Below are 22,376 nucleotides of genomic sequence, written 5' to 3' on the forward strand. Positions count from 1 at the left end.
CATTTCCATTTGTACACTCTCAGAGTTAAATTGACATAGATTTTACTATATAAATTGTGGTCCAAGAGCTAGAAATGCCATTAAATGGGGGTCTGTAGCCCTAATGCATGTCAAACTGGGGGGGTACTTAAATTACAATGATTGAGAATTAAATTACAATGATTGAGAACTGCTAGAGCCGTAAAAAATCTTCTCTTATGGGGGTCCCTGGCTTATCTTTTCAAATGGGGGTCCGCGGGCTAATAAGTGTCAATTTGGGGGTCCTTGACATGAAAAAGTTTGAGAACCACTGGTGTACCAGATGATTCGTGACGGAGCCAGCTCTGCTCTGTGTCGAAACTGAGCGTTTATTCTGCCCCTGGTGTTCATTTGTCTCCCCGTCGCCGCCATTAAAACACGGAGGAGACGATGTAAAAAAAAACAACAACCATGGAGTGACTGTGTAGACTGTGACCGTGAGGGGAATTATTTACAACATGATATAGAAGACAATAAGGGGCTTCTTTACGCTGGCGTCGTTTAGCTAGTATTATTGCTAAAGATGTAATGACGTGAGGGAGTGAATGCTTTTGAAATACACTTGGATTATTGAACTAGATCGAGGAGGAGGAGGAGGACTAGTGGACTGAGGGTTTGTTGTGGTTTTTTCTACGTCTGTTGTGGTTTTTCTACGGGACTCCAGAAAACACAGCAGAGAACCGTGACACGGTAAGATAGTTCGACATGTCTGCATTATAGTCGTGTTTAGTTTGTTACGTAATGTTATATAACGAGACGCTTTCCCTCCTCGTCAGACTATTTAACGGGTTATGTTACATACTGTAGTCAACAACATTACCCCCCAAGCTAACTGTTAGCTGTTTGGCTAGTAGTTATTTATCAAACTAAAGCAGCTAAAGAACCCCATAGTGAGTGTGTTAACATCTTTAACATTTACGCGAGCTACTATGCTAAGGCTAACTACCCATAATAACAAAATGTATCCATGTTTTAAATCCCTGGCTGCCAAACTGTGCTCGATAATGTCGATAATAGCTCATGGCTGGTATTTTATTATGTTATGTAACTACCAACTGTCTGTGGGGGAAATACAGCTGCTGTCCCCAAAGATGACCTGACCATTTTTGTTTCTTTTACATTTATTTTATTTTATTTGTATTATTCACATTTTATTATGTTATATAACTACACTCTGTCTGAGGGGAAATGCAGTTGCTGTCCCCAAAGATGACCTGACCATTTTTATTTTTTACATTTTATTATTATTTATTTATTTATTATTATTGTATTTTTCACATTTCATTATGTTTATATAACTACACTCTGTCTAAGGGGAAATACAGCTGCTGTCTCCAAAGATGACCTGACCATTTGTTATTTATTTATTTACATTTTATTATTATTTATTTATTTTATTTGTATTATTATTCTATTGTTCACATTTTATTATGTTATATAACTACACTCTGTCTGAGGGGAAATACAGTTGCTGTCCCCAAAGATGACTTGACCATTTTTATTTTTTAAATTGTATTATTATTTATTTTATTATTTATTTTATTATTTATTTTATTATTTATTTTATTATTTATTTTATTATTTATTTTATTTTTCACATTTTATTATGTTTATATAACTACCCTCTGTGACTCTGAGGGGAAATACAGCTGCTGTCCCCAAAGATGACCTAACTATTCCAATAGACAGTTTGCATAATCCTGAACACATTGACATTAGTCCAAGTTCATTGTTGACCCAGGAGAGCACTGGACTGGACTCTGACCCAAGACTAGTTTATGGTTCCATTTCCAGTGCATTTAGTTCTGTATTCGTGTAATAGAGCAGGGGTCTTCAACGTTTTTCAGGCTATAAGGAGGACCCCTTAGCTGAGAGACAGTTGAAGCAGGGACCCCCCCACTACATTTTCATAAGAGGTAGCTTCATTGATCAGTGTTGTGTCGTTTATTTCAGATATTTAACCACTTTAACCCTCAATTGTAAACTTCACCTTTTGGCCTGTTCTTGGTTTGCTCCTTTTTCCCTCTACGCCAAACCTCTTTGCTGAAAATAGCAGATCTACAAGCTCACAACGCCTCGCGCTTGTAGATCTGCTATTTTAAGCTAATGTTCCTCAAAATAGTGATGATAGGGTTCAAGTGGTTAATGTAAAAAAAGAAAAAAAGTCATAGTCCTGTAGTTTAAAGGGATAGTTCACCCCCAAAATGACTTTTTTTTCTATCGATTAGTCACCCCATGGAGACTTGAATTCATGGATATTTTTTTGTTTTTGTCGCATTCCTAAGCCAATAATTTGATGACCGGCAGCGGTTCCGGTAGGTGTCTCCTACCGGAACCGCTTAGGAATGCGACAAAAACAAAAAATGTCCATGAATTCAAGTCTCCATGGGGTGACTAATCGATAGAAAAAAAGTATTTTTTTGGGTGAATTATCTCTTTAATAAAGGACACAGACAGACTGAGTGCGTGCTTGCACACTTGCATGTAGTTTGTCTCTTATCGCTGTTTTATTCCGTACAGGTTGAACCAAAAAAAACAGAAGCAAATCCACGATGACGGAGAACAAGACGAAATGGTCCTGCGACTATTGCACCTACGAAAACTGGCCCTCCGCGGCCAAGTGCACCATGTGCCGCGCACAGAGGTCCAGAGGTCCCACCGCCATCATCACGGAGGAACCTTACCGGAGCAGCCCGGCTCGGGAGGAATGGGACCTAGTGCCAAGGACAGACAACAACAGTGGCAACAACACTAACAACAGCCCCCTCATCTGCCCGGACTCCAGCGCCCGGCCCCGGGTCAGGCCGCTCAACAACACGGCCGAGGCCGCCAGCAAGTGGTCCTGCCACCTGTGCACCTACCTGAACTGGCCCCGGGCCATCCGCTGCACGCAGTGCCTGGCGCAGCGCCAGAGGACCTGCAGCCCCACGGAGTCCCAACCCCAGACCTCGTCGGGGGGCGGCTCCAACGCGGGCGGCTGCCGCCCCGCGAGCAGCCCGTCCCCCGTGGACCCCTCCTGCGAGGAGTACAACGACAAGAACAGGCTCAACACCCGCCAGCAGCACTGGACTTGCGCGGGCTGCACCTACCAGAACTTGCCCAAGACCAGCAAGTGCGTGGTGTGCGACCACGCCAAGCCCAACAACAACGTCATCCACCAGGACAACGCCATAGAGCTGGCCGAGTCGCCGGAGCCCTCCCCCGTCATCAACGAGCAGGCCAGGGTAGGGCTGGGCTAATTAACATGAAATATATCGAAATCGAAATCAATAACTGACTTATAACCGAAGAATTTCAACAATATATATTTATTGATTTTTTCTTTTTCCAAACAACATTTACAACATTACATTACAATATAGAGAACAGGGAAATTACATTAAACATGACAAGACAATCACAAAAAAAGAACAACAAAAGGACAACACATAATGACAATAACATCAGCTCTACTCCTCTCCAGGTTCTTCCATTAAATGTGACAGATTATTATTTTTGACATTGTTTAAAACGACCCCACACCTCCTCAAACATGTCTTGTTTGTCCTTAAGAATATATGTAATATTCTATAAACATTCGTTCATTGCGCCTTATACGGCCGCGGCGTCCAACTGGATAGAGGCCAAGCAGAAATAATTTTTGGTGCTGGTACAATATTAATGAACAAGATCCTCTGTATTTCCATGCCCAACCTCCCTCCAAAACTCCTCCAATCTTGGACATGAGAAACAAGGCTTTTTGTCTTTTTAAATATATATTTTTTAATATATCAACAAATCAACATGACAAAATTTGAATAGATTGTTTATAATCGACTAAATCCATTAGTCTGATCAACCACTTAACCATGTATTATACTTTGTTACAAAAATAGTGAAAACAGTCGATCTAGATGCTCACAACGCTTCGCAGCGCGATGCATTGTTAGCTTGTAGATCTGCTATTTTCAGTATATACACACACACACACACACACACACACACACACACACACACACACACACACACACACACACACACACATAAATAAAACGTAATCGAGGCAAAAAAATTGAAGTCAATCTTGGTGATATTGACTTGAAGTTTTTATCGCCCAACTCTAGGACAGGGCGAGGTGGAGGGGCAGCTGCAGCGGAGGCCAGGCGGGCCAGAGGAGATCCCCACCCACCTCCAAGAGGGAGACGGAGGTGAAGATGGACTTCCAGAGGATAGAGCTGGCCGCCGGAGCCATGAGCACCAGAGAGGAGCAAGAGATCGACTTCAAAAAGCTAAAGCAAATAAAAAACAGAATGAGGAAAACAGACTGGCTGTTCCTCAACGCTTGTGCTGGTAAGTTGTTTCTTAACAAGGGGTCTAGCCTTTTTTTCCATCTGCACCAAATCGCCGATCTACAAGCTCACAGTGCATCGCAACTCGACAAGTCGTGTGACCTTGTAGATCGGCTATATTGTATGTGTTTGCTCGACATGCAAGGGATGCCACGGTTCATGATGTGATTAATGGCTGCTGCGCACTAGTGGTCGGACAAAAAGCGTTCATTTCCGTGAATGAACGGTTGCGTTCATGTTCACGACAATGATCCGTTCAAATGATTCGTTCATGTTCACTGTTCAGTAGCGCTATTGTCTAGTGAAAAACACGACTATCGCGGGAGCGTCATTATTATGTCGTCGTGCGTACAGCCTGCCCTCCCGTCCCTGTGTACGGGGGGAGAGGACGGGGGGTATGAACGAAAACGTAACAGTTTCAGGAAGTGAACGGGTTCGTTCACGTTCACGCCAAAGTAACTAGTTATTTTGAACGAATCAATCATGAACGACCCATCACTCGCACACACTCCCCAGACCCCTCCCATTCATCGGTTTGTTGTGATGCATTCTGATAAGTGCATTCCTATAGTTGTATTTACATTAAGTGTACGATGGAACTGGAGGCATAGACTGTCACTGAGCTTTATTTGAGACCTAACTTCCCTGGTTACAAGAACGGTTCTATTGTGATGGCAGGGCTATTATTATTGCAGTTCATGATGTCACACTGTGTGATAGCGCCGGAGAGAGTTACATACCACTGTTGTAGACGGAGGTAATAGTTGTATTGTCTGAGGTCAATGACAGTGAGTGGATTCAAGTTTCCCCCATTTGCTACTGTGCAGATGGTGACCTCAGCCTCCATAGGGCTAGGTCTGTGTGTAGTTGTATAAACCATTTGGTGTTTTGGTGACAGATGGCAACACTTCTGGCTCTTGGCCTGCACACTCATCTATTGTTTAGACTCGAAACTGTAGAGTACAGAGTACACTATGATGACAGAGCGTATTGTGTGCCCTTTTATTTGTAACTAAGACAACGGCTTGGCAAGGCCCGCCCTAACTGTAGTAGAATGTGAGAAGGTTTCGTTACACAGGAGGCTGTTTGCTGGTGGAAGCTATCAGTAGCTGAGATGATTTTGTCTCATGATCAGTGTGAATATGGTGCACAACTTTAGCCCTATGAAAATGCATGCCGTTGGCGTTGCTGTCAGGTAGAAACTTTGTATGTCCAAAGCCGTAACCTTTAAGATAATGGGAAAAATAACCTGTGTTCCACTGGAGCCAATGTAGTTATTATTATTTTAGTCACTCACAATCGCTTGTTAATACTTTTGAATGGTTAAATATTCATAAAACCCACAGATACAGTATACGACTTTACCCCTATTTTGGGCATGTTCCAAGATGTTTAAAAAATAACACATTTTCAAGGTCACAACACACCACATTGCGATTCGCTTGTAGATCTATTTTTGCTACTTTTGTGCAACGCTGTCATACAATCTAAGTATAAAATGGGTTATACATTTATGTACAAATATTAAATGATGAAATATGGACATACTAACTGCCTGAGCGACAATGTGTGAACGGGGGAGATCTGAATGGGGATAGTAGGAATACGATCCCAGTCCCCCACCAAACCCCTGGGGTATCTATCAGCACTGTGAGCATCTTTTCAGGCTAGTGAGAGTGTCTGTGTGAGAGAGTGTTTTCCTGGCCCGGTGGTTGGTGGATGAATGGACCGTCTGGGCAGCAGAGCGAGAGTGGAGCCCCTGGATCCGAGGCTCCCCCTGGCTCCCCGTCAACAGTCCTTGTAAACAGTGGTGTCTATGTGCTGAGCCAAGCAAGCCAGCAGGCAAAAATAGCCTTGACAAGACATGAGCACCAGTCGTCGTCGTCGTCGTCCCCCCCACCCTGCAAAAAAGAAGACCAGAGCATGTGATCAGAGTCCTCCTGACCTTCACACCATTGCTCTCCCTCCTGCCTCTGCCTGTTTGGATTGTTTTGCTGCTGAGGAGTAGAAAATATTATTCCAGGGGGAACAGACGGAGGTACCAGTGAGGTTATTCACCTATGCCCTATATGATCTGTCCTGACATAAGCCTTTTTATGGTTCATTAACCCATTGAGGCCGTGGACCGTGTCATTTTAAGATATCTTTGGCTATTCAAAAATAGCAGATCTACAAGCTCTTAGCGCGCTAGTAGGAGCTTGAATTTCTTTGCAAATCTTTGAATATAATCTATATTTTTTAAAGTGAACATTTGTAACTCAAATCTTTGTTTCTGGGGGATTCTACAAATGTCTTCTAAATCCCAACAGTTTAAAAAAAAAACGTATGTTGCTATAATCAGTGGTGCTCAAACTTTTTCATGTCAAGGACCCCCAAAAATATATGTATTTGGCCACGGACCCCCATCTCAAAATATGTTGTTCCAGGAACCCCCCAGAAGCAAAGATTTGAGTTACAAAAAAAAATAATTACTGCACACATTTTCAATATTTTTCCAAAAATAGCAGATCTACAAGCACTCGGTGCCGCGCTATGAGCTTGTACATCTGCCATTTTTGAATAGCCACAGTATAAAATAATGGTTAAAGTGGTTATACACAGATTTTAAAGGGTTAACTCCCTGCCTTATGACTTGCTGATGAATAACCCTGGGCCTCTTTTGCTTTATCTGCTTCAGTTGTTGTGCCATGGGATCTAATTTGTCTCAGTCATGTTGTAACGCATTGCAGCAGGGCAGGCTCTTCAAAGTGCGTCTGGTGGTATTTGTTGATGGAGGAAGTGTCCGAGCCAGGCAGTCCATTATGGCCGCGTCCAGCACTTCCTCTAGTCTCAGAACCTACGCCTCACGCTGGCTCGGCTTGTTCCCCCGCAGTTCATGTTTGATGTTGTTTCAGCGCTGCCCCATCTGGGCCAAAAACTGGACGATCCCATTGATTCTGTTTTTCCTCACAAGGAAATGGACACTGTTTGTTTAACCCATTAAGACCGGGAACGCATCTGTGTTGTTTTTTAGATTTCTTTGGGCTATTCAAAAATAGCAGATATACAAGCTCATAGCGCGGCACCGAGTGCCGCGCTACGAGCTTGTAGATCTGCTATTTTTTGAAAAATCTTGAAAATGTGTGCAAGTCTTTGAATATATATATGTTTTTTAAAGCAAAAATGTTTACCGTAATTTTCGCACTATAAGCCGCACCTGACTATAAGCCGCAGCAGCTAAATTGAATGTTTGGAACATATATAAGCCGCACTGGACTATAAGCCGTGGGTGTAAAATCCATAGATTTAGGAGGTCCCCTAGTGGCCGATAGCTGTAAAAATCCATAGATAAGCCGCACCGTTATATAAGCCGCAGGGTCGAAAAATGGGAAAAAAGTCGCGGCTTATAGTCCGAAATTTACGGTAACTCAAATCTTTGCTTCTGGGGATTCTACAAATGTCTGCTAAATCCTAACAGTTTTCCTTTTTTATTATGTTGCTATAATATCAGTGGTTCTCAAACCTTTTTCATGTCAAGGACCACCCAAAATGTTGTTCCAGGGACCCCCTAGAAGAAAAGATTTGAGTTAAAAATGTTCGCTTTAACAATATATATATACATTCAAAGATTTGCATAAATGTATGATTTTTCTAAAAAACAGCAGATCTAGAAGCTCATAGCGCGGCACTCGGTGCCACGCTATGAGCTTGTATATCTGCTATTTTTGAATAGCCAAAGTATAAACTAATGGTTAAGGTGGGTTACACAGATGCGTTCCCGGTCTAAATGGGTTAATATTGTTCTTTTGTTTCAAGCAAGCCAACAAAAGACTGTAACCGAATAAATTTTCCTCTTGCGGAGAAAACGAGTCTTTATAAAAACATTACGCTGCTAACTGCTTTTTAAGCAAGCAATGTTATATAATTGGAATTCAATGAGTCCACCCCCCCCCCCCCCCCACCCCCCCAAGCTTTGATAAAAGAGCTCTGTCGTTCTTATTAGACTCAAAGTTATTGTGTTGATAACAGTGGTGGACATAGTACTCGACCCCAGTACTTGAGTCAAAGTATAGATAATCCTGGTCAAATATTACTCGACCACAAGTGAAAGTTGCTCAGTAAAATGTGGTTTGGTTAAAGTACTGGAGTGCTTGCTTTTAAAAATGACAATGACAATAGCCCAAACATAAATCTAAGTTTTTCCAGGAGGTTTCTCTCTGTATCTTCTGTCCTGCATTGAGGACATTTTGGTGCCGCCCAAGAGGTTTTAGTCAGCTCCAAAGGAAAATCACCAGCCAAAATGATAAGAATTGAGGACAAAAATAGCAATTCACATTGTGTGTGTGTAATGGTTTGTTTAAAGTTCAGCCCATTCAAACCCACTTAATTTCAAATTCTGTGGTTTGAAGATGGTGGTTATCAGTACATTTTGGCTTCACATCTATGGGTCCATTTCTAGTCATCTTGGAGATTTCCTACAAAGAGTGATATCAATGAAAGGGACCAAGAAGTTGTGGTTTTGCTACTTCACTTTTTTCAACACAACCGTTGCGTATCGTAATACATACATATTCATAACGTTTTCTGTGTGAGAAAAAAAAAAAGCTTTACTACTTTTTGATTTAAACCATTCCTTATGTCTGATTCCAAACAGCAGTACTGACGTTTGTTTGATGTGTTGAATGATCAGTGATTTTCCTTTAACACTGCAAAGTTTTGAACATTGGTCAAGCCCTAAGACGGTAAGCATTTGACCTGCGGTCGGTGGACATCAAAATAAGACGGGCATCGACTTGTAATAAGCTACAGGTTTTTTGATGAATCGCCCATTATAATGACAAAGCACTGTAGAACTAGCTAGATTTGTTAATTGGGTTTTCATTTAGTTACTCAAGCATAAGTCATTTTTTGGTTTATCAAATGGTCAGAAATAACAGGAAAATGCATAGATTTCAAATAAGGCTACTCAGACTCATTGCGTTCACTGTTCACTGTGCGTAGTCATGACGGAGACCAATCATGCTTACTGTCGTGTGTGTGTAGTCGCCCCCCCCCCCAAAGGTCCGTTCTGAGCCAGGGAAAGACTCTGATCTTATATGCTGAAATGTCACCCAGGCACTAAGCCGTCCACACAAGTGAGCTTGCTCTGTCCTTCACCTTTTCATACACCATCTCCAACATAGCATTGGTTATATGTAGCCTAACCTTAAATCCTTTGTCAGCCCATGGAAATTGTTTGCCAAATGTCACCTAGGCATGGTTTAAAAGTCACAGGACATTCTTGAAATGTTCCAGCCAGCCCAGGTCCTCTCTGAAGGTAATGCATTAGAGCTCTCTACTTCCCTGCCAGAGAATGTACTCTCTTCTGGGAATCCGTTAAAATTAGCCATGCGCTTCCGGGTTCTCCGCACTAACCTCCGCCAGCGTTGCCAGATTCTGTGAGAGAAACAAGCAACCAGGTCTAGGAAAACCAGCCCCAAAAAAGCGACTATGGGCCACATGAGTACTTTCACATGTACATCAGCTATTTGAAAATAGCAGATCTACAAGCTCACTACGCGACGTGTTGTGAGCTTGTAGATCGGCTATTTTCAAATAAGAATCTTGCGAGGAAATGATAATAAGCAGATGTGGCAACCCTGACCTCCGCCTCTGATTTCAGTCATAACAGATGTTGGGACTACAGACTCTGGAGAAGGCGGAATGGGGGGCAGTGAATGTGTACAAACTGTCCCCACGTCTGTCACAGCTCTCTGTTAGCTAGTTTTTTTAGCAGCTACGTTGTGTTCTGCCTTTTTTTCTGCTTTGCAGTCCCATGCTAGGGTGGTAACTAGTCACCCTGGGTCAGCTAGTAAATGCATGTTTGACCCAGAGAGGTCATGATGACTGAGTTATGGTTTGACGTCAGACGCTAGAGCATTGGTTCTCAAAGTGGGGTCCGGGGACCCCCAGGGGTCCTTGGAGGGGTACCAGGGGGTCCCCAGCAAAATGTGTTAATATAGCATTACAATAATTGTAACCTTTTTATACTTTGGCTATTCAAAAATAGCAGATATACAAGCTCATAGCACGGCACCGAGTGCCGCGTTATGAGCTTGTAGATCTGCTATTTTAGAAAAATCGTAAAAAAAGTGTACAAACCTTTGAATATATATATATATATTTTTAAGATAACATTTTAACTCAAATCTTTGCTTCTGTGGGTCCCTGGAACAAAATATTTGAGATGGGGGTCCGCAGACAAATACATATCATTTTGGGGGTCCTTGACATGATAAAGTTTGAGAACCACTGCGCTAGAGAACCTCTGCTCCCTCTGTGTGCTCGGTGTTACAATGTTCAGCTGCTTCTCTGTGCTTGCTGCTGGTACATAGTTATGTAAATACCTCTGCAGATTTTCATAGGCAAATTCAGATTAATTGCTAGCGACTAGGAGCAGTTTGATGTGTGTGTGCACGGTTGATGGACGCCTCTGTAGTGCTTTTAATGAACATGACAAGCTGTCCATTATGTCCCGCTTTTCATTAACCAGCAGGCACACTGCAGCTGGAGCACTTCCAAAATGCCAGACTAATCCATCCATCCCCGAGCATTTCTGTCGCAAAAAAAATAATCAAGACAAAATTGCCTTGCAGATGCATTTTGAAAAGCACACAGAGGTATTTTGACAAAGCGTGTTTTACTCGTATTGTTTACCAAGCGCCCCAGACATCTTGACGGCAATGCATGCCTGTTGACAGCTGACAGGTGCTTAACGTGAATCACTGTTTTCAGGGAATTACAAGTGTTGTTCCTTGAGCGCGAACTGCACACACCATGGTCATGCGTTGCCCTCACATTTATCAAATTTGACAGTCCGTTCAGTTGGCGTGTTAGCACTCTTCCATCTTCCCCCCCCTCAAGCCCACGGCCGCTTCCTGCACTCCTTGACCTTTTCGACCTCTCTCCCTCTCTTATCTGTGCTGCAGGCGTGGTTGAAGGCGACCTTACGGCCGTGGAAGCCTATAAATCCTCCGGCGGAGACATCGCCCGGCAGCTCACCGCCGACGAAGTGCGCCTCCTCAGCCGGTCATCGGCGTTCGACGTGGGTTTCACCTTGGTCCACCTGGCCATCCGCTTCCAGAGGCAGGACATGCTAGCTATCCTTCTCACTGAGGTAAGCTTGCCTAAGGGAGGGAGGGAGGGAGGGAGGGAGGGGGAGTGGGCTTTGCTTTCACAACTGCACTAGAAAGGGATTAGCAACTCAAAAATGCACAGTACCCATATAGTATTCGATAAAGCGTGATTTGTACTCTGTTGCGCGCCGTGCCGCACACCGGAAATTGCAGATCTACAAACTCACAAGGCGCCACGGCGTGACGCATTAGGAGCATGTAGATCGGCTACTTTCGGTGCACGACACGATCCGGCACCACGTATAACTCGGGCTTAATGCCACCTTCTTTTGAGGAACTAAGAGGCGTGAATATACTCTGAGCCGATTTTTAAAAGGCAGTCCGTTCACTCAACCGCCCCCACACACACACACACACACACACTTCCTGGCGCACAGGCTCAACTAAAAAACTCATATCAGCGGAATGCATAACGGCATTAAGATGCAAATTCCACCTCCATTTGTGAGACACCAAATGAAAGATGCCATGTTTGCACAGCGAAAAAGATAACTGGTGATTTTTGTGAAACCTGTCAGGGGATCATTTGATAATTTAATCTATTAAGACCTGGAACGCATTGGTGTCATTTAAGATTTCTTTGGCTATTGAAAAATAGCAGATATACAAGCTCATAGCACGGCATCAAGTGCCGCGCTATGAGCTTGTAGATCTGCTATTTCAATATATAATATATGTGCAAATCTTAGAATTTTTTTTAAGCGAACATTTGTAACTCAAATCTTTGCTTCTGGGGATTCTACAAATGTCTTCTAAATCTTAACAGTTTTTTGAAAAAACGTACGTTGCTATAATCAGTGGTTCTCAAACTTTTTCATGTCAAGGACCCCCAAAATTTTGGCCGTCGACCCCCATCTCAAAATATTTTGTTCCAGGGACCCCCAGAAGCAAATATTTGAGTTCAAAATGTTTGCTTTAAATGGATATATTCAAAGATTTGCACACATTTTCACGATTTCTCAAAAATAGCAGATCTACAAGCTCATAGCACGGCACTCGGTGCCGTGCTATGAGCTTGTAGATCTGCTATTTTTTGAATAGAACCAAGAAATCTAAAATGACAGACATGCGCTCCCGGATTCAATGGGTTAAATCCGAATTATCTGGTTTGGTCATAGTATCGAAGAAGTCTTGGACCACTCCTGAATTTCACTGTTGCTGCGCACATCTCTTTTTTTTTTACGCCGACATAAGGCCCTATCATTGTCGAGGCCCAGCAGAGACAATATGTAGCTGATATAATGGCTATGATTGCAAGGGAAGTGTACTTTGAGGATTAGTGGCCAGGATTAGCCCAAGCTGCAATCCTGCCATTGGTTCTCAGTGGACGTGGTGCCACAGAGCTCATGTGGCACGCAGTGAGAGAGAGAGGGCTAGGCAGTGATTAGGGATGACACGGAAGGCCACACGCAAGCACACACAAGTGACTGTGACAGCTTGGCTGTTACTCTATGCCATTGGTTCTCAAAGTGGGGTCCGGGGACCTCCAGGGGGTCCCCAGCAAAATGTGTTAATATAGCGTCGCAATAATCTTAACCACTTTAACCTTTTATACTTTGGCTATTCAAAAATAGCAGATCTACAAGCTCATAGCGCGGCACAGAGTGCCGCGCTATGAGCTTGTAGACCTGCTGTTTTTGAAAAATCGTGAAAATGTGTGCAAATCTTTTGAATATACTATTTTTTCAAAGCGAACATTTGTACTCAAATCTTTGCTTCTGGGGGTCCCTGAAACAGAATGTTTTGCTTCTGGGGGTCCGCAGCCAAATACATATCATTTTTGGGGTCCTTGACATTAAAAAGTTTTCAGAACCACTGCTCTATGCTGTGCAGTCATAGAATAAATACTGGTAGTAAGATGTCATTCTGCTAACAACATAACACACATCTTGTATGGTAAAATGTGTAACACATAATCATAGTTATCATACTTATCCTCAACTATTGCAGACATAAGCCCGATTTTATATTTTGTTGTTTGGCCGAGCTGTCCGTTGAAAATCGCAGATTTAAAAGCAGATCTGTGAACTTGTAGATCTGCTGTTTTCGGCGTGCACTCATTTCTTAGCAGAAAAGTGAGTCAGCCACCAGCCAAACACTGGTCACATTATCCTGTTGCTTTCATATACAACAAAAAAGAAATGTCAACGATCGTGATTTGCGCTGCCATAAATCTTTGGGCTGACTTCAGGCATGTCCAGACTCCAGTCCATATATGGGCATATCTGTGTGCCCGCCACAGACAGAGACACAACTTTTCTAGTGTGTGGGAAGTGCTCCTTTAATAATGTTTCACAAATTGCCCATTAGGACTTGGCCTGCCATACAAACATTTTTTTACTCAAATCTTTGCTTCTGGGGGGTCTCTGGAACAACATATTTTGATGGGGATTCGGAGGTCAAAAACATAATTTTGGGTGGTCCTTGACATGAAAAAGTTTGAACACCACTGATATAGCAACAATAGTTCTTCAGAAAAACATTTGTTGAGACATTTGACAGTTACAAATGTTCGATTTAAAAATATATAGATTCAAAGATTTGCACAAGTCTTCACATTTTTTTTTTTGCAGATCTACAAGCTCATAGCGCAGCACTCGGTGCTGTGAGCTTGTATATCTGCTATTTTTGAATAGCCAAAGAAATCTTAAAATGTCAGAGATGCGTTCCCGGATTGAATGGGTTATTAATCCATGTAGATGTAGCATCTATTAATGCTTAAATGTCTCTAACCCGCCCCAGGTGAATCAGCAGGCAGCCAAGTGCATCCCCTCCATGGTGTGCCCTGAGCTGACGGAGCAGATCCGCAGAGAGATCGCATCCTCGCTGCACCAGCGCAAAGGGGACTTCGCCTGCTACTTCCTCTCTGACCTGGTGACCTTCACCCTGCCTGCAGGTCAGTGTGGATTTTGACAGGATTAAGTCATTTGAATAACATTTCATTTCTTTTTTAGTCATATTTTAGTCATCTGAAATGCTTTAGTTTTAGTCTAGTTTTAGTCGACTAAATATCATAAGATTATAGTTGACTAAATCTACAGTTGATTTAGTCGACTAAAATGTATTTTGGCGGGCCTTGGTGGCGTCGTAATGGCTGATTTTACACTTGGTTGCATGCTGAAAATAGACGATCTACAAGCTCACAACACGTCTCAGCACGACGCGTTGTGAGCTTGTAGATCTGCTATTTTCAGTGCGCAACACCCGAGTGCAACCAAACAAAATGATTTATAATTTAGTTCTACTGGATCTCTTCTCCACTAGTCCCTCACTAACATTTTAGTAAATTTTTTATTTGTTGACGAAATTGTCACTATATTTAGTCATAGTTTTAGTCATCATAGCTTAGTTTTTATTTAGTTTTTCGTCAGTAAAAAGAGGTAGTCTACCAACATTTTGCGTCATAGTTTTAGTCGACGAAATCAACACTGCCTGCAGGTGACCACTCTGTCCACTCCCCAGCCTGGCTGCCCAACCCATTTAGACCAGGAAAGCCTTTATGTTGTTGTTGTTATACCTTTTCAATCCGGGAAAGCATCTGCGTCATATCGTTGCTGTCGGGCAGAAACCTCGTATCTCTCCATATTCTAACTCTTTGTGTTTTTATCGTAAATTAAAGCACCTACTTGATCATACTACACCGTCAAAAGTAGCCGATCTACAAGCTCGAAACGCGTTTGAGCTTGTAGATAGGCTACTTTTGCTGCTTTTGAATTTGAATCCTGAAAAGTTACAGTTTTGGTCCTATGAGGTTTCCACCGGTTTACATTTTTGGAATACAACTTTTTTTTTCTTCAGTAAACTTATGTTAGGATTTAGAAGGCGTTTTTTTCTTTATCAGCTTCAGGTTTAAATGGGTTAAATCATGTCTGATGCATGAAATAAAGCTCTAGTAGAAGGAATAAGTGTGGGCTCTATATGAATTTAGCTGTCATGACTCCATGCTGTGAGGAAGAAAGAACAGTAAATACGCAAAATGTGCTCCTCATTAAGCATCCAAATCAGAAACAAACAGCCAGCCGTTTGTAATAACATAACAACTGTCAGCCCAGACTAGCATGGCTCATACTCTAAACATCTGCACGTTGTGTCCCTAAATGAGGATTGATGTTGAACATTACAAGTTAAAAAAATAGTTTCCCAGCGCAGAAAAACAATGCATTTCTGGTAAAAAATAAATTCCTTGTGGCCTTCAGGATTATAGTCATGATTTAGTTTCACGCTCATCTGTAGAATTTCCCTAGGAATGATATAAACGTGCAACATTTTCGGCATGTGATCTCACTCAAGTGATTTTTCGTGTCTTTTTTTTTTTCTTCCTCACCGGGGCGTAGAAGGAATGCAGGCCTAGCCTCCCAGACAGTGCAAGCGGGTCTCTGTGAAAATGGCAGTTCCCTCGCCCCATGGCATAATGTCTTCATTGAAAACATGCACACTCTGCCTTTCAGAGCCTGCTGGTTAGCGCTCTGTTAGCGAACACGCTGCCGCCGCTGCTGCTAGGATGAAAGATTATGCAGGGTTCATCGGAAGATTTGAATGTTTTGCCGTCATTGCCAAGTATTTCTCTCGCAGGCAGAACTTGGCCCCGGGCCAAGCTACAGGGCTCTCTCTCTCTCGCTCTCTCTTCTCAACGTCAGTGTATTCACTATTGAGCCAGAGAATAGACACCAGTGTTCTGGCTCTGTGTGTGTGTGTGTGTGTGTGTGTGTTGACAGTTCAATACACACAGAAAACACAACGTGTGCTGCACAGCGCTGATGTTTACAGTCAGCCATTGACGAAATGTCAACCGATGAATGGAATCGCAAAAAAACATTCCCTCTGCGTGTCATTACCATGGTCGTTTGTATGGCCTCTGGTGCCACATGCATGCCGTTAGCCGGTTTAATAATGACCGTGGAAATTCAATGCCCTTTACTCATGTGTCCCTCGCTGCAGATATAGAGGACCTTCCCCCCGCTGTCCAAGAGAAACTGTTTGATGAGGTGTTGGATCGTGATGTACAGAAAGGTAATTGGATATGTACTGTATTATTATGTTTATTAATAGAATGTTATTACCGCCCTGTCTGCCACTAACATGCAACTTCAGCCGGTAATACTTGATGGTGTTTGGGTGTAGAGCCAGACCCATGTATTATCGGCTAGACCAATATGTTGGTTGTTCTTTGACTTTGAAGACGACATTGGTATCAGCAATTATGCAGCCGGTGTGTCACGACTAACCACTTTCGACCTGGCATCCCTAATGGCATCCCTATTTAAAAAAAAAGAAAATTATTTATATTGTTTCACAACTTGGCCCTTGTAGACCGACTATTCTTGAAATGTTTTGAATAGGGCTTAAGGCACGGCATGTTTTTAATAGTTTATAACGGGAGTGCCGTGTTTTTTGAAAACTCCAGCAGCTTGGCACTGGGCAAGCTGCGCTCGTACATGCACGCGAGGCGCTTTCCTTTGCCTGCCAAGAGCAAAAATATATTTAACTTGGGCGCCAGGAAGCCCTGCCAGGTGAGCGTCCAGGCGTTTTCAGACGAGAAAAAAGCCCCGGGTAAAAGTGTATTTCTTTTTGATCAAAAAGGTATTTGTGTTTAATTTTTTTTGCTGATATGTTAAATGATCTCAAATAGAAGTGTCGCTGTTCCAGGACTCTTCAGAATCAGTATCGGCATCAGACCCAAAAATGTGGCTCTATACATGGTGTAGGATGTCTGTGATCAGTGAGCTGGCTATGTGTGGGGGTGGTGTGTCAGAGCCATCAGATATGCCTATAAAGAGAGGAAGAAGACCCTCCGCTAGGAGCCGCAGTCTACTGGGCGTTTCTTCCATCATCGAGCTACTGTACTACCTGTCTCGCTCTCCTGCTCCCACGCTAATTAGGCTAATAGAGCCTTCTCATTTCCCCTCCCACATAACTGTGTGTGTGTGTGGCTGTGTGTGTCTGTGTGGCTGTGTGTGTGTGCAGCTAGTCGTCGTAGGTCTCAGAGGTGTCTTATGACCCATTTACGTAAGGCTCTGCAAATTGGGTTCCAAGGGAAAGGTGCTCCACAATGTTCTGAGGAAGTGCTGAGGAATGGAGTAACAGAATTATTGCTGACCATGTTGCCATTTTTCTCTTCTTCGACCGTCTGTCTCTCTCTAACTCACTGTTTCTCAACCAGTGGGGTGCAGGGCCATAATTACAGTCCGTGGGAAAATTGTGTATAGCTTTACGGGTTTGATGTACTTTGTTTCCTGCGGTGTATAATTGCCGATTTACCGAATTGTGAGCATGACAACGGCATGCAGCTATGTACTGATCATTAATGTTATATTTAGTAATATTATAAAAAAGAAAAATAGAAGATAGAAATGACTGTTATGCCTTCATAATATAACTAATTATGTATACTGTACGATATTGTTGCTGTCGGGCAGAAACCAGCTAACTCCATTTTTCTGCTTTCTTTTCATAAATCAGTGCTATTGAACATTGAACATATTGTCTGTGTGTTGGTTAAAACAATAATGAATCAATGAAAAGTATTAAAAAGTGCTTCCATTGGATCCTCAAACTTTCTGATAAACCAGCTAACTCCACCAAAGGGGGGTGGAGTTAACTGGTTTTGCTAACTCCAGGCCCCACCCCCTTTTGACCTCCAACCTCATTGTGAGCTTGGAGGTCCATTCAGCAGTTCTTATCAATGATGAACAAAACCTCCTAACTCCACTTTTTGTGTATTTTTTTTCATTTCCTGAAAAATGAACATTTTGGAGTTAGCTGGTTTCTGCCCGAGATACGTACTGTGTATATACTGTATATACACAGTACGTATATACTGTATATTGTTGTGGGGCGGTAGGGTGGTCCTTGAGTCCGAAATATGCTTGTCGGTCCAGAGCTCAAAAAAGGTAGAAGAGAACCACTGCTCTCACTAAAACCCTGTTCCTCCTCGTGTTTCTCTTATCTCTGGCTTGTCTTTCTCTCTCTCTCTTCCTCTGCGCAGAGCTAGAAGAAGAGTCTCCCGTCATCAACTGGTCCCTGGAGCTGGGCACGCGCCTAGACAGTCGGCTGTACGCTCTGTGGAACCGCACGGCGGGGGACTGCCTGCTGGACTCGGTCCTGCAGGCCACCTGGGGCATCTACGACAAGGACTCTGTCCTCCGCAAAACCCTCCACGATAGCCTGCACGACTGCTCACACTGGTGAGACGCTCGGCTGCACCTCCTTGGCGAGAAAGGCCCCCTGTGGTCAGGATAAAGCATGGATTTGTGAACTAGATAACTGCCTAGAAGTGGAGTAGCCGTTTAACCACTTAACCCATTAAGACCGGGAAAGCATCTGTGTCATTTTAAGATTTTTTTGACTATTCAAAAATAGCAGATATACAAGCTCATAGCGCGGCGAGCTTGTAGATCTGCTATTTTTTGAAAAATCGTGAACATTTATGCAAATCTTTGAATATATATATTTTTTAAAGCGAGCATTTGTAACTCAAATCTTTGCTAGTGGGGGTCCCTGGAACAACATATTTTGAGATGGGGGTCCGCGGCCAAATACATGTAATTTTGGGGGTCCTTGACATGAAAAAGTTTGAGAACCAACATGTTTTCTTTTCAAAAAACTGTTAGGATGTAAAAGACATTTTGTAGAATCGGCCTCAGGTCTTAATGGGTTAAGCCCTGGGCCTATATACTTAACGCTGAATAGCGAAAGAAAGTGTGATCTACAAGCTCACAACAAATCAGCTATTTTTGCAGTTTTTGAAAATGTTGAAACCTTTTGAAATGTGGGCACATTCTTTTTAGATTTTCACCAATTTGTGCAAATGTAATGCTCAAAATTAGGGACTCCAGGTTGTAAGTGTTTAAAGAACACAACTACAGTTTAAAAAACGCGACTTAGGGGTGCAAAAACTGCATGTACCTGCTTCTCTTGTTCTGCATCTGTCCGTTCCCGATATATTACCGTGACCTTGTTCACCCAAATGTTGTTAATGTCTGCGGGGCAGCTTACTGATTATTCCTGCCAAGTTCAATCATGCAGGCACAAGCAGCCAAATCTTGGTGCCTGCCTGCCACTCATGCATGCAGGCAGGGTAATAAGACGTATTCAGATATTTTTTCATAAAACCAAGCATGTAATGTTTCATAAGCTACGAGCAGCTTTCCGTTTTGTTTGAACATTTTGGACAGACTGACAGTGCCTTATGCTAGCTACAGTACGTAGACACAGCTGATCGATTGACATCGATTGACATCTTTGTTGACGAAATGCATACAGTATGTGCAAACATGTATATTTGTACATATCTGTCAAAGGATGAAAATCCAATAAAGTTAAAGAACTTATTTACTTATCCTTTAACTAACCTTTATGAAAAAAATAATGTCATGGGCATTTGTCATAGACATAAATCTAAATGGTGCATTTATATAGTTAGGGGTTCAGTGTTTTGCTCAAGGACGCTGACACTACAGTACCAATTCCCAAGCAACCATTCTATACACACACACACACACACACACACACACACACACACACACACACGCGTGTATAAGCAGTGTATATAGACATACAGAGAGTGATAAATTATGTCAAGGCTTTGTGAAACAGCAGTGACTGCTCTACTTGTTCTATAGATATGAGTTTACAAATGGCTACTGTGTATAAAAGTGGTCATAAATGAGTCGTGCCATTATGCTGTTTGCTGTATAAAGTTAAGAACATTTGCCTGCAGGTCCGATCCTCATACATTTGCATGCATGCCACGCAACACAGTCAAATACAGTAGATTCGGGTACTCTGTAAACAAGGGCTAATCTTCGTGTATTGACGCATTGTGAGCTTGTAGATCTGCCATTTTCAAAAGATTTGTATACATTTGAAAACCTGTGAACAGGATATTCTGCATAATGGGTACCTTCTACTTGTGGTACTTTAAGTACATTTTGATACCAATACTTTTGTACTTTTACTCAGTAAATTTTGAATTCCGGACTTTTACTTGTAATGGAGTATTTCCACATTGCAGTATTGATACTTTTATTTAAGTACAAAATGTTCGTACTTTTTCCACCACTGCGTCTCGGTGACATTTCGTTTATTGTGTGTTTTTTTTTGCGTGTGTTTCCCTGTAGGTTCTACACACGCTGGAAGGAGTGGGAGTCGTGGTACTCGCAGAGCTTCGGCCTGCACTTCTCCCTGAGAGAGGAGCAGTGGCAGGAGGACTGGACCTTCATCCTCTCCCTGGCCAGCCAGGTAATTATGGAGGTCTCCCATTGCTCCTTCTTTCCTCCCTGCAATTCAAAATGAGTTCACGGAACGGTCAATGTGTTGTGTTGGTGGTGAGTTCGGTGTGATATTTCTTGCCTGGGCTCGTATGGGCTTGTGAGGACGATGGGACATATTGGGACTTGGATCTCTGAGGAAATTAAACAATTATGTAGGTGGAAATCCCTGTGGAGCCATTAAAGGAAAAAAAGCCTATTTTTTTTTCTTTTTTTATACCCGATCTACAAGCCTATCGCAATGTTCTGTTGTGTGCCAGTAGATCAGCTATTTTTGCTGCGCAACACTGTCGTACGAAGAAGTATAAAATATGGCTTAAGTGGTTAAGGATAGACTTGAGGAAAAGGAAGCCAGGGAGAGAAAAATGAATTAGTGTCAGGGATAAAAAAGCTAAAACGTTTGTGTTCTACAAGTTGAGGAGAGCACAAGGACACACAAGGAGGATTTTAGAGGAGCAATAGAGAGGGAAAAGAGAGAGGGGAAGGACTCGAGGAGCACGGAATGACTCAATAAATCAAGAGTAGACCGCTCAAATGCGTGGCTCATTGTAGCAGCCGAGAGACTGAGAATGAGGAGAGGACAGAAGTGACCAAGCTATATCCTCTAAGACGTTTTTTTTCAACGTTTTTCAGTCCAAAGACCCCCTTAGCTGAGAGACGGATGAAGCAGGGACCCCCACTACATATTGTATAATGTGATTTAAACTTTTTCAGAGATTTCATAGATAGCTTCATAGACCTGTTTGACAGCACTATCATCGGTGTATGTTGAATTCATGTTAATAGATGTGTTTAACCACTTAAACCCTCAATACTTAGTAAACTTGACCTTTCACTCTGTACTTGATCTGCTCTATTTTCCCTACACCAAACCTCTTTGCCAAAAATAGCTGATCAACAAGCTCACAACGCCTCGCAGTGAGAGGCGGTGTGAGCTTGTAGATCTGCTATTTTTGGCTAAAGTTCTCCTCAGAATAGGGATAGGGATGCTAGGGTTCATGTGGTTAATGCAAAAGAATGTATCCTATCACGCAAAGATTTAGCGGCCCCCCTGTAGTAACTCTGAGGACCCCCTAGGGATCCCGGACCCCCTGTTGAAGACCCCTGCTCTAAGACGTAGCTGCAGCCTGACGGCTCATCTGGCCTACCGGCAAGCCTTGCTGACGCAGCACTCCTTTCCCAGCATGTGACCCAGGGATTAACAGGCATTAAGATCCCCAACAGCAGTATAAACAAAACCCTACAAAGCTTACTATGACAGGCCTCAGCTGTCAAGGAGAGATGTGATCTCGGGGATGGGATCCTCCAACCCCTTTATGTGTTCCTCAGCGCACGCCCGACGACTTTGAAGTCCCTCAAAGCATTATTTATGTTTATCTGAGCCGTGCAGTACGTTTTTGAAAGGTTATTCTGTTTGCAGCGTTCGTTGCTTTTATGACACGAGCGCAGTTGAGAGACAGGAAAAACTGAGATGGCGGGGTGAACACGTAATGTAGACCCTTCTATTCAAAAATCAGAAAAAAGAGGAGGGCTACGGTGACTAGCGAATACAGGCGTAGAAGTCGGATGCCCTTTGGTCCAAAAAGGAGGAAGGCACCTATAATCAA

At 42.8% G+C, this 22,376-nt stretch overlaps 1 protein-coding gene across 1 annotated transcript in view; it reads left to right on the forward strand.

Moving 5' to 3' along the window:
* The first annotated feature begins 567 nt into the window (after positions 1-567).
* Positions 568-22,376, forward strand: part of zranb1a (zinc finger, RAN-binding domain containing 1a) — a 28,826-nt gene continuing 7,017 nt past the window's right edge. The window contains exons 1-8 of the mRNA XM_080454241.1: positions 568-708; positions 2,539-3,242; positions 4,122-4,347; positions 11,294-11,481; positions 14,243-14,396; positions 16,439-16,510; positions 18,486-18,684; positions 20,620-20,740. Coding sequence (XP_080310367.1) covers positions 2,571-3,242; positions 4,122-4,347; positions 11,294-11,481; positions 14,243-14,396; positions 16,439-16,510; positions 18,486-18,684; positions 20,620-20,740 — 1,632 coding nt within the window. The 5' untranslated portion in view covers positions 568-708; positions 2,539-2,570. The remainder of the gene's footprint in view (positions 709-2,538; positions 3,243-4,121; positions 4,348-11,293; positions 11,482-14,242; positions 14,397-16,438; positions 16,511-18,485; positions 18,685-20,619; positions 20,741-22,376) is intronic.

This window comes from Gymnoscopelus braueri, assembly GCF_963280865.1.
Source record: "Gymnoscopelus braueri genome assembly, chromosome: 17".
In the NCBI taxonomy this organism is placed as follows: domain Eukaryota; kingdom Metazoa; phylum Chordata; class Actinopteri; order Myctophiformes; family Myctophidae; genus Gymnoscopelus; species Gymnoscopelus braueri.